The 12,089-nt window shown below is 42.7% G+C and overlaps 1 protein-coding gene across 2 annotated transcripts; it reads left to right on the top strand.

Annotated features, from left to right (window-relative positions):
• Positions 1-982: 982 nt before the first annotated feature.
• Positions 983-4,783, top strand: LOC120966079 (uncharacterized). Of its 2 annotated transcripts, none has more exons than XM_040391716.2 (6): positions 983-1,633; positions 1,772-1,816; positions 2,029-2,125; positions 2,528-2,603; positions 2,726-2,822; positions 4,471-4,783. In XM_040391716.2, exons 1-5 carry the CDS (start codon positions 1,346-1,348, stop codon positions 2,799-2,801), a joined length of 582 nt encoding a protein of 193 aa, XP_040247650.1. In that variant the 5' UTR covers positions 983-1,345; the 3' UTR covers positions 2,802-2,822; positions 4,471-4,783. The 2 variants fall into 2 exon arrangements, with proteins under 2 accessions (XP_040247650.1, XP_040247651.1); XM_040391717.2 differs by having other exon boundaries at positions 2,035-2,125.
• The last annotated feature ends 7,306 nt before the right edge of the window (positions 4,784-12,089 follow it).

Consider the following 12,089-nt stretch of genomic DNA (forward strand, 5'->3'; position numbering starts at 1 on the left):
CCCAACCATTTGGTCAATTGTACATTAAATATGGCCTAATATTTTAGAAAAAATTTCTGGGCAAATTTTTGCAACAAATATATTGTAGGTCCTTCACAAAAAACTCATTTTGGGCACTCGTAAAATGGAAAATGAAATTTTCGTTCAAAGAAAATGAAAACTTCCTTAGCCAACATTATTTGCCATTACAAGATGCACCTTATGAGATCATTTTAACAAACAATGTCATGAATGCTACCATAACATTGATCATTTGGCTTGAAAGCCATTGATCTTCATACATGATAGTTCGTTTCTGAGAACACTTTTTTAAAATAATTACCATATTATAAGTTTATTATTTTTCCTGGTAACTAGGTCACATATAAAGACACAATGCGAAGGTTTTACATTTTTCTGATTTCTTTTGAATTTTCTATGCCCGTCCCAAAATGCGGTCAAAACGGCGGGCATGCCTGTTCGTAGCTAGGGGTTGAATCTTGCAAAATTTTCGAAGTATCTCTGATGAAATAGATAATTATGTACCTAGGAATGATTTTTGGAAAAATAAAATAGCAATCTATCAAACAGCTGTAGTACAAATTTGACCCGCCTCCAGCTGAATCAAAGGAAATTTGTCTTTTTGTCTAGAGGTGAATGAAAAGATTTTTTTAACCGACCGTTTGATCAATTGGACATAAAATGTGGTCTAATAATAATTTCTAAAAATGGTGTGGTGCCATTTTGCAACTAATATTTGGTAGGTCGTTTAAGAAAAACCATCTTTGACACTTGAAAAATAGGAAATGTTTTTCTTGTAAAAAACTTATCTTTAATAGATTACGACCAATTTAGATGGTCATAAGGTCTTCAAATTGTGCTGCCTTCTGATTGGTCCATGGGCATCCCGGATCCAACGGCAGCCCTCACCCCTCACGGTCTCACCCACTTAACCCTAACACGACCCGTCTCACCCCTCACCCTCTCGTCCCCCTCTCTCCTACGCACCCACAGCCGCAGCCCCCAACCATCTCCCTCACTCAGATCTCGATCCGCCGCCGCCCCCAACCCCACCTCCACCGCCACCGTCGACGACCATCACAGTAGACGAGGTCGAGGCTGACCCAAGATCGAGCCATGCACAGACTCGCGATGGGCGCAGCGGGGATTCTCAGGCAACCCCACGCCAATCGAGACCTCGATCTGAATCGAGCAGGCGCTCTCCACCGGCGGGGCTTGGGCTGGCCGGTGTCCCCCGTCGACGTCCTCCTCCCTACCGCTCCCGACAACTAGTTCCCCTGCCACCTCCCTTTCCCGCCGACCTGTGCTCGGCCACCACAGCCGCGGCCTGCTCTGGAACCGCTCCATGAGCCACGTCGCGTCGCGGCTCAGCTCCGCCACCGTCGGGGGCCCCGCCCCTGACCACGACCACCATCCCATCCATCCACCCATCTTCCCCCAAGTTTCCCTTCGGGAAGTAGTAGCAGGGGAGCAGGAGCGGAAGGCGATGGCGGACGTGCAGATGGGCAGCGGCACGGAGACGGAGACCTTCGCGTTCCAGGCGGAGATCAACCAGCTGCTCTTGCTCATCATCAACACCTTCTACTCCAACAAGGAGATCTTCCTCCGCGATCTCATCTCCAACTCATCAGATGTACTTATGTTCCTTCCTCCTCCTCTGTTCCTTCCTATGTTTCCTTTGCTTCTCCACATTGTTTGTTCGTCAGATCAGAGATAGATGATTTGGTTGCTTGATTCTCTCACACGTGAATGCTGCTTGCTTTGCTTGCAGGCGCTTGACAAGATCTGGTTCGAGAGCCTCACGGACAAGAGTCAGGTATCTATCTATCCATGCCGCCCCCCTCATCTTGTTCGCTGAATCTTCACGTGCAATCATTGCAAACATTTCTGAATGTCTGAATTTTGATTTCGTTGCTGAATCCCTGAATGAATGTCTGAATTTTCAACGACAACTAATCCAAAGTTTCAGACTGAATCTCCATTTGCCTCTGATCTCATGACAACATATCTCTGATGATTGTTTTGAAGTGGCAGACCATGCGAACAACCTGGGCACCATCGCGGGCTCGGGCACCAAGGAGTTCATGGAGGCTTTGCAGGGCCGGGGCCGTGGCTGCGCCAGCAGGTAACCAAATTGGCTTCCCTATGATTATTATTGTTGTAGCGTCGGTTTTAGTGTAAATAGGTTGTTGGACTGATGAACAAAAGTCACGAGACCCTACAGCCTGATGACTATGTAGAAGCAGAGTGGTTGGATTCATGTGTACTAGTAGTATCTAAACCCTGCAGACTAAATCATTAGGCACATTGTACTACACACACTAGTTAATGTTATGTCTTTTTGAGAACATTTTGTATCTGTTGTCTAGTTCTATCCGGTGATACTCGATTAGGGCCCCATGTGTTTGAACAACTAGTCAAGTAACATGGGTCCCCAGAACTGTATATTCTCTTCATTTAACTTTATCTTGCTTGTAACACTCGAAATGCTTGAAGCATAACTAATCGTAAGTTCCTACATCAACAGGAGTGAAGCAAGCGCTGATATCTTTGTCGGATACAACAAACTTGGCTAATCTCGGAAACAACCTTCAGAGCTTGGGGTAACTCTTTCGTGCATCACCATTGGGAATCATCACCATTCTCCAGCTCAGATTAACCATTGTTTTTCTTCCTCTGTTCTAGTTACTTATGTAGGGTCTGATGAAGATTTTTGCACCTGTAGGTTCTCTATCATCTCCACTGGTGGTACAGCATCAAGCTTGGAAGCAGCTGGAGTGAATGTGAGAAAAGTTGAATAGCTTACACATTTTCCTGAAATGGTATGGCTTAATTTGTTTTTTAGCTGGTGCAGCATTTCTTGAAATGATTTTTATTCTAAGCATTTTTGTCATAGTCAATAAGCTAGTTCATGAATCAAATTTGTTAATGAAATGTTTCTGTAGCATGCTATAGTTAATTACTCATGTGCGAATAGGGCCACATGCACGGCCACGCCACTGCTGGAATCATCTCATTTTCGTCCCTCAAATTATTTGGTAGCAGAGTTTGAAATCCGGGGTGGGCTGGCTGGCTGGATTTGAGTTGTAACCATAACCGTAGCAGAATTTAGCAACGTTAGCTTAGGTAAAGATTTGATTGATGAATGCCTGGGAGTATCACTGCTTGTTCCATGCTGCATTTCAGAATTGTTCATTTTTGTGTTATGACAACTTTATTGCATCCTGCCGAAGCCTTTTAAAATCATGTACCACACAATCAGATCGGTATTTGATTACTGTTACAAGAGTATTCTTGCCACTGATTGACTAATCCAGCTACTTTTGGTCTAGTTGGGCATTATTTAGAGTTCATATATGTGCTTGTCACTCCATTGGTTATAGTGATTCCCTCTGTTTCCTTATATGTTCTTGTAGTTTGGTTGCTTTCCTGTTCATGCATGTTTGTACATCTATATATAGTTTTGCTGTGAATTTGTCGTGCATGTATTGAAATGCAGAAAGTGTTGAATACATGTTCGCTCTCAGCTGGGATATTGAATTGTACATAATTATGTGATTTATTCATGTCTACTTCTTATCTTATTAAGTGATTATCTTTATGTCCTTGCTACCAGTAGGATGGTCAATAGCTTGTTTTGTATTTTACATATTCCTGTACAGTTTGCTTTGCCCTTCATATCTGACTACGTATTGTAGAATCTCTACTTTATGCAAATAGCTTCCTGTAGCATTGTTCTACTATCTGTGTGATGCTGAACATTATGCTCTTAATCTGTTGCTATATCCTCACCAAATGCACAGTTTATTTCATTAGACCTACTCTTAAACAAAGTCTTAACTTGTATCAATTTTTCTTAACAATAAGCATAGAAATCCCGACTCTTATGTTATATGATCAGCTTACTCCTGCTTCAACAACTGTACTAATTCCTGACTGTTGTATGTAAGGAGTAAAATAGTTTACTTGAGTGATATCCACTGGTTCACCATCTTAAAGCACCTTTTTAGCATTATGGGCTGCTAATAGTATTTTAGACTTACCATATCCTCTCTGGCGCGATGGCAAGAGCGCATGATAGACTACTAATAGGACAAGTATCTGCAACGTTCAGCGTCAAAGATGATGCTTACCAGATGTTCTACTGCAGCCCCATCAATATCATCGACATGAAGTTAGGTATCTACTAGTCCTGAAATTGATGGCCTGAAGCTTGATGCATGTATGATGTGACACACACATCAGGATCTCTGAATAACTTTGACATGTTTGCTCTGTTATCTAGCACTGGGTTGATACTTGTCATTTTCCCTTTCCAAATATATCTCAGTTTTGCTGTTATGAGAATGTTATATGCATGGTTTCTTATTAGATTTCAAATTCTGCAGCTATGGTTCATGATTAGGAGAATGTTATATGCATGGCTTCACTTGATTATGTTCCCTAACTTTTCTGATTTATAATCCGCAGATTTTGGCCTTCATTCATCAAAAGTTGGTGTACAAGGAACTCCAGGAGAAGAATCTTGAAGTAAATAATTTATATAGATCAGGATCTTATGTTTTGTCGTGGTGGCTGCTGCTGTGACCGAAGATCAAAAGAAGCCTGGAGATGTGCATCATAGTTTTAGTTGATGTTGCCACCATGTTTTGGTGCATGTGTATTTGATTGTATGTACACTTGATGGATCGTGCAGTCGTGTATGTGTTGTTGTGAGTTTCATTTAGTGATTTCTGGATTTGATCATTTAATTGAGAGAAGTATTGATTGTTTGCTGTTGAAATGTGTAAAATTGAAATATGTGATTGAAAATGACTGAATGTTCTATTGGATCAAATAATATTTGGGATCTAAAAAGGCAATGCCCAAACAATAGTGCGGGGAATATTGTGCAATGATGAAAAAATGGTACAAAAAGTCTTAATGAAATGGACTGCGAAATGGATGAGGCCTAGAAATAAAAAGGCTGAATTGTTGGGCCAGACCCATGTAGGTGATCATAATTGATAGGAAAAATAATAATAAATGGGCTGAATTATTGGGTTGGCCCATGTAAAACACCCAATTGGACCGGGCTGATTCTAATCCACCACCTTTACATTTGGTCGCAAATTTGTCACGTCGGCTTGTCATGTCGGATCCGACGTGGCCTGAGCAGACAGCCAACGACCAAAACAAAAGGTCGTTGAACCAATGACCTTTTGTTTTGGTCGTTGCCTTCTACGACAATATCACAGAGAAGGTCGTTAATTTCATTAAAGACGCTTAGTTTTTGACCATCTATTTTTGGTCACAAAAAGGTCGCAAATAAAAAACAACGACCATTCAGCGACCAATAGTGATGGTCGCAAGTTGACATATTTCTTGTAGTGCTTTATTCATTTTCTTTGCCGGCGGGCAGGGCTTGGGAAAAGTTCATCAAAAAGGTTCCAGGCCAATGGAAACAAAAGCTAAAATGGGTGCGACCCAAGGTAATTAATTAAGTAGCTAGTAGTAGCTAGCTACCATCTCTTTAATTCTAGTTTCAATATATACCATTATCATGTTTGATTAATTATTATCTAATTGAATTCTATTCTCGTAAAGGCCCTGAAGTAGGCGCCGGGGAGTGATTTATGTGCATACTACGTTTGCGAGAACATTCACATGATGACGTCCGAAAAGAGCAGAACTGATAGAGAGCAATGGGTACGTTTGCCAGAACACTATTCACAATTTTTACATCATTATCTAATATATATATACACACAACTAATACATGCATATTGATCTCCTTTAAAGATGAAGGAGATGCGGGATAAGCGCCTACCAACGAATCGCGTACGAGCAATTCAAGAGGAAATAGTGGGATTTTTGCTCGACCAGGTCATAGATCCCAAAGGAGAATTCCATTACCCGTTGTAATGCCTCCATGTAATGATCTGCAAATTGTAGGAGAAATTGTATGTGTGTGTGTGCGCGCGTGAATGGTCGTGAGAGAAATTCGATGATATATATATGATCGGTTCTACGAGAAATTCTATTTATATATATGCATAACATGTACAATACGTAGTACCGTAAAATATGTTTGAAATGAAAAAAAAAACACAAAATTGAAAGGAAAAATCAAATCATAATAACATAAACCCTAAACCTTTTAGTCCCGGTTGGTGTTACCAACCGAGACTAAAGGTCTCCCAGCCCCCGGCGCGGGCTCTCGTGCCACGTGGTGTGCCTTTGGTCCCGGTTCGTGTTGAACCGGGACTAAAGGGGGGGACCCTTAGTCCCCACCCTTTAGTGCCGGTTCCAGAACCGGCACTAAAGGGCCTTACGAACCGGGACTATAGCCCGTTTATGCACTACTGCCCGCAGTCCTGCTTATAGCGAGGATTCGGGTTCATCGATGTTGCCCTCTGGTCCCGACACTTTTGACGACCCCGACTTCATCGAGTTCATGAAAGGGCCCAACGAGCCCGTGAAGACTCCCGAGCCGGAGGTGGAGGAGGACGGCGACGACAAGGACGAGGACGAAGGTGATGGCAACGACCAACCAACGGTCAGCCGCAAGCATCCTTACCCAGACAATGGCCCAGAGGAGGCATCAAAGAAGAAATGCCCAGTACCCTAGGTAGCCTAAATTTGAGGGTCCGGTTTCTGGTACCCTAGTTTAGACATCACTATTTTTGTTGTAGTATGACATAATTGTTATTCATATATCAACGAATGCATACAATGGTTCTATGTTTATATCTGTGGCTAGTACTTTTGATGAAAAGCTACGAGTATAAGTTGTAGGGCCCTCCGAAGAACCGAGTTGTGAGCGCAGAAGATATAACATAGACATAAAAACTCAATAGTAACTTATCGAAACACTTAAGATTTAACGGTGAGATAAACAGACCACATGTCCACCATATGCATATCAAACCAACAGGTCACGTCGTCTTTGCAGCTCGAGCTTGTCGGCAATGCTTTGTGGCCTGCTTCAGTTTGGAGTTCCCTATCGATGGAGACGGGCTTATTCCACTAGTAGAAAAAGAGGCTTCCATACGCCCCCATTAGTCCCCAAAACAATCGAACCGCGACAAAAGGGGCCTTTAGTCGCGGTTCGGAAGGAGACCCGCGACCAACTATCTGGGCCCAGCGCGCTCGGTCAACAGCTGGCGGACGGGAGGGGCTTTAGTCCCGGTTGGCCTGGCCAACCGGGACTAAAGGTCCCCGAAGGCCTTTAGTCGCGGTTGGCCAGGCCAACCGGGACTAAAGGCCCATCCAGCTGGCGGACGGGAGGGGCTTTAGTCCCGATTGGCCTGGCCAACCGGGACTAAAGGTCCCCGAAGGCCTTTAGTCGCGGTTGGCCAGGCCAACCGGGACTAAAGGCCCATCCCTATATATAGGACTCAGCTCACTTCACTTCACTCAGCTCACTTCACAATTTTCAGAAGGGGGTGGTGGGTTTGCTTTTGGTTCCTCCTATGCACACAAGGTGTTCGATGAAATGCCCGAGAGCCTGAAACAAACATGATATGAAGTGTCCGAGCCACACTTGAGCTTTCTCATTTATTTTTCCTCCGCGATCGCGGTTAGCAACTTGAACCTTTCATGTGTCATTGATAAAATACGCATGTGTGTAGTTCATTGTTTAATTTGTATTATTTCTAGCTAGTTAGTTTAACAAATGCATGATGGTTAATTATATACTTTATATAATAATAATGCAGATGAATCGGCAATGGATGTACGGTCCCCGACTCTCCGGCGAGTTCACTACGGGTTTGAAAGATTTCCTCGTAGTGGCAAATGCGAACAAGCAGCAAGGTTTTATTATCTGTCCATGTGCTGTCTGTAAGAATCAGAAGGGTTACTCCTCCTCAAGAGACGTTCACATGCACCTGCTTCGGCACGGTTTCATGCCAAGCTATAATTGTTGGACCAAGCATGGAGAAAGAGGGGTTAGAATGGAAGAAGATGAAGAAGGGGATGATATCGATGACAACTATCATGATCATTTCGATGATACTTTCATGGAGGATGATGCTGAAGGTGGGGAAGGGTTAGGTGAAGGTGAAGAAGAGGCACATGATGAGCCCGCTGATGATCTTGGTCGGACCATTGCTGATGCACGGAGACGCTGCGAAACTGACAAGGATAGGGAGAATTTGGATCGCATGTTAGAGGATCACAAAAAGTCGTTGTATCCAGGATGCGATAATAGTCTGAAAAAGCTGGGATGCACACTGGATTTGCTAAAATGGAAGGCACAGGAAGGTGTAGGTGACTCATCATTTGAAAATTTGCTGAAAATGTTGAAGAATATGTTTTCGAAGAATAACGAGTTGCCCGCCAGTACGTACGAAGCAAAGAAGGTTGTCTGCCCTCTAGGTTTAGAGGTTCTGAAGATACATGCATGCATTAACGACTGCATCCTCTACCGCGGTGAATACGAGAATTTGAATGAATGCCCTGTATGCACTGCATTGCGTTATAAGATCAGAGGCGATGACCCTGGTGACGATGTTGAGGGCGAGAAACCCAGGAAGAGGGTTCCCGCCAAGGTGATGTGGTATGCTCCTATAATACCACGGTTGAAACGTCTGTTCATGAACAAAAAGCATGCCAAGTCGTTGCGATGGCACAAAGAGGACCGTAAGTCCGACGGGGAGTTGAGACACCCCGCTGATGGAACGCAATGGAGAAAGATCGACAGAGTGTTCAAAGATTTTGCAGCTGACGCAAGGAACATAAGATTTGGTCTAAGTACTGATGGCATGAATCCTTTTGGCGAGCAGAGCTCCAGCCATAGCACCTGGCCCGTGACTCTATGCATCTACAACCTTCCTCCTTGGTTGTGCATGAAGCGGAAGTTCATTATGATGCCAGTGCTCATCCAAGGTCCAAAGCAACCCGGGAACGACATCGATGTGTACCTAAGGCCATTAGTTGATGAACTTTACAGTTGTGGGCCAGACCTGGTGTACGTGTCTGGGATGAGCACAAAGGAGAGGAATTTGACCTACGAGCGTTGCTTTTTGTAACCATCAACGATTGGCCTGCTCTCAGTAACCTTTCGGGACAGACAAATAAGGGATACAATGCATGCACGCACTGCTTACATGAGACTGAAAGTGTACGTTTGGTTAATTGTAAGAAGAACGTGTACCTGGGTCATCGTCGATTTCTTCCCCGAAATCATAACGTAAGAAAGAAAGGCAAGCATTTCAACGGCAAGGCAGATCACCGGCCGAAGCCTGCGAAACGTACTGGTGCTGAGATATTTGATATGGTCAAGGATTTGAAAGTCATCTTTGGAAAGGGTCCTGGCGGACAATCAGTTCCGCGGGGAGTTGACGGGCACGCACCCATGTGGAAGAAGAAATCTATATTTTGGGAGCTAGAATATTGGAAAGTCCTAGATGTCCGCTCTGCAATCGACGTGATGCATGTTACGAAGAATATTTGCGTGAACCTGCTAAGCTTCTTGGGCGTGTATGGGAAGACAAATGATACAAAGGAAGCACGGCAGGACCAGCAACTTTTGAAAGACCCAGATGACCGGCATCCGGAATGGTTTCAAGGTCGTGCCAGCTACGCTCTTACCAAAGAAGAGAAGGTCATTTTTTTTGAATGCCTGAGCAGTATGAAGGTCCCGTCTGGCTTCTCATCGAATATAAAGGGAATAATAAACATGGCGGAGAAAAAGTTCCAAAACCTGAAGTCTCACGACTGCCACATGATTATGACGCAATTGCTTCCGATTGCTTTGAGGGGGCTCCTACCGGAAAATGTTCGAGTAGCCATTGTGAAGCTATGTGCATTCCTCAATGCAATCTCTCAGAAGGTAATCAATCCAGAAGATCTACCACGGTTACAGAACGATGTGGTCCAATGCCTTGTCAGTTTCGAGTTGGTGTTCCTACCATCCTTCTTCGATATTATGACGCACCTCCTGCTCCACCTAGTCGAAGAGATTTCCATTCTCGGTCCTGTATTTCTACACAATATGTTCCCCTTTGAGAGGTTCATGGGAGTATTAAAGAAATATGTTCGTAACCGTGCTAGGCCAGAAGGAAGCATCGTCAAGGGCTATGGAAATGAGGAGGTAATTGAGTTCTGTATTGACTATGTTCCTGACCTTAAGCCGATTGGTATTCCTCAATCGCGGCACGAGGGGAGACTAAGTGGAAAAGGCAAGATCAGAAGGAAATCCACGATATGTATGGACGGTCATTCTATGACTGAAGCACACCACACAGTTCTGCAAAATTCCAGCTTTGTGGCTCCGTACTTTGAGCAACACAAGAATATTTTACGCTCGGACAACCCGGGGAAGCCTGAATCCTGGATTAGAAAGGCCCACATGGAGACTTTCGGCAGTTGGTTGCGAAAACATTTAATGAATGACAATGATGTTGGAGATCAGCTGTACATGTTGGCCAAGAAACCATCTTCGACTATAACGATTTTCCAAGGGTACGAGATAAATGGGAATACATTTTACACCATCGCCCAAGATAAAAAGAGCACCAACCAAAACAGTGGTGTCCGCTTTGATGCAGCAACCGAGAATGGGCGAAAGGTCACATATTATGGTTACATAGAGGAGATATGGGAACTTGACTATGGACCCTCCTTTAAGGTCCCTTTGTTCCGGTGCAAATGGTTCAAGCTAACAGGAGGTGGGGTAAAGGTGGACGAGCAATACGGAATGACAATGGTGGATTTCAACAATCTTGGTTACCTTGACGAACCATTCGTCCTTGCCAAAGATGTCGCTCAGGTTTTTTATTTGAAGGACATGAGTAGCAAACCGAGGAAACGGAAAGATAAGAAAACGATCAGTACATCATGCGATGATCCAAAGCGCCACATTGTTCTTTCAGGGAAAAGAAACATCGTGGGAGTGGAGGACAAGACAGACATGTCAGAAAATTATAATATGTTTGGTGAAATTCCGCCCTTCAAAATGAACACTAACCCAAGCATTAAGTTAAATGATGAGGATGCTCCATGGATACGGCACAATCGTAAGCAAGCAGGGACACAAGGGAAGAATTGATGTGTAATAATTTATTATACCAAACTTTGTATTTGGTCGATGAACTGAATGATGTATCAAACCTTTTGTCAAACCTTCAAGGGATTTTAAAATGAATTAGTTTTATTTTTCTGATTTTTTGATATATAATTGTATTTTTAAGATTTTAAAATGAATTAGTTTTATTTTTTTGATTTTTTTGATATATTATTTGTATTTTTAAGATTTTAAAATGAATTAGTTTTATTTTCTGATTTTTTTGATATATAATTGTATTTTTAAGATTTTAAAATGAATTAGAAACAAAATAATATAAACTTTAATAAAATATATAAGTACAAACAAAATAAAATAAATTTTAATAACATAAATAAAATTTATGAAACTAAAATTATCAAAGTATTTTCTGTTCAAAACATTATAAGCAACCTCTAGTATTTTTGAAACTAAAATTATATAAAATTGATTCAACTAAAATTATCGAAGTATTTTCTGTTCAAAATCATTGAAAGCTAAAAGAATTTTCATAAAGAACTTTTTTTGTTAGAAACTTTAATAGCAAAAATAATTATCATAAAGTAAAATAAATAAGTAATTAGAAACAAAATAAAATAAAATAAATAAGTTTTTTGTTGTAAGTAGAAACAAAACAAAATAAATAAAGCAAAAATGAAAACAAAAAACAGGCAAAAAATAAAAAATATGCCACCTACTGGGCGACCACGGCCTGAATACGACTAGAAACCCATCGACGGGCCAGGATTCAGGCCCGCAGAAGGCCTAGTAGGCCCATCAGGCATAGCAGTGACAATTAGGCCCGTAAGCCTGCAATGGAGAGGAGCTCAAGAGGGGAGCGGCAGTGGGGCTTATAAACCACTGCGCGCCCCTCTCAACTAGCGAGATGGGACTAAACTTTCGACGCGGGCGTAGCAGCACAATGCCTTTAGTCCCGGTTGGGGAGGCGGACCGGGACTAAAGGGTACCCTTTAGTCGCGGTTGTTGTCTCCAACCGCGACTAAAGGCTCTTTCTGCGCAGTTTCCGCCACTTCCCATTCTCCTCTCTCGACGCCGAAGC

Source organism: Aegilops tauschii, chromosome 6 (assembly GCF_002575655.3).
Source record: "Aegilops tauschii subsp. strangulata cultivar AL8/78 chromosome 6, Aet v6.0, whole genome shotgun sequence".
NCBI lineage: Eukaryota > Viridiplantae > Streptophyta > Magnoliopsida > Poales > Poaceae > Aegilops > Aegilops tauschii.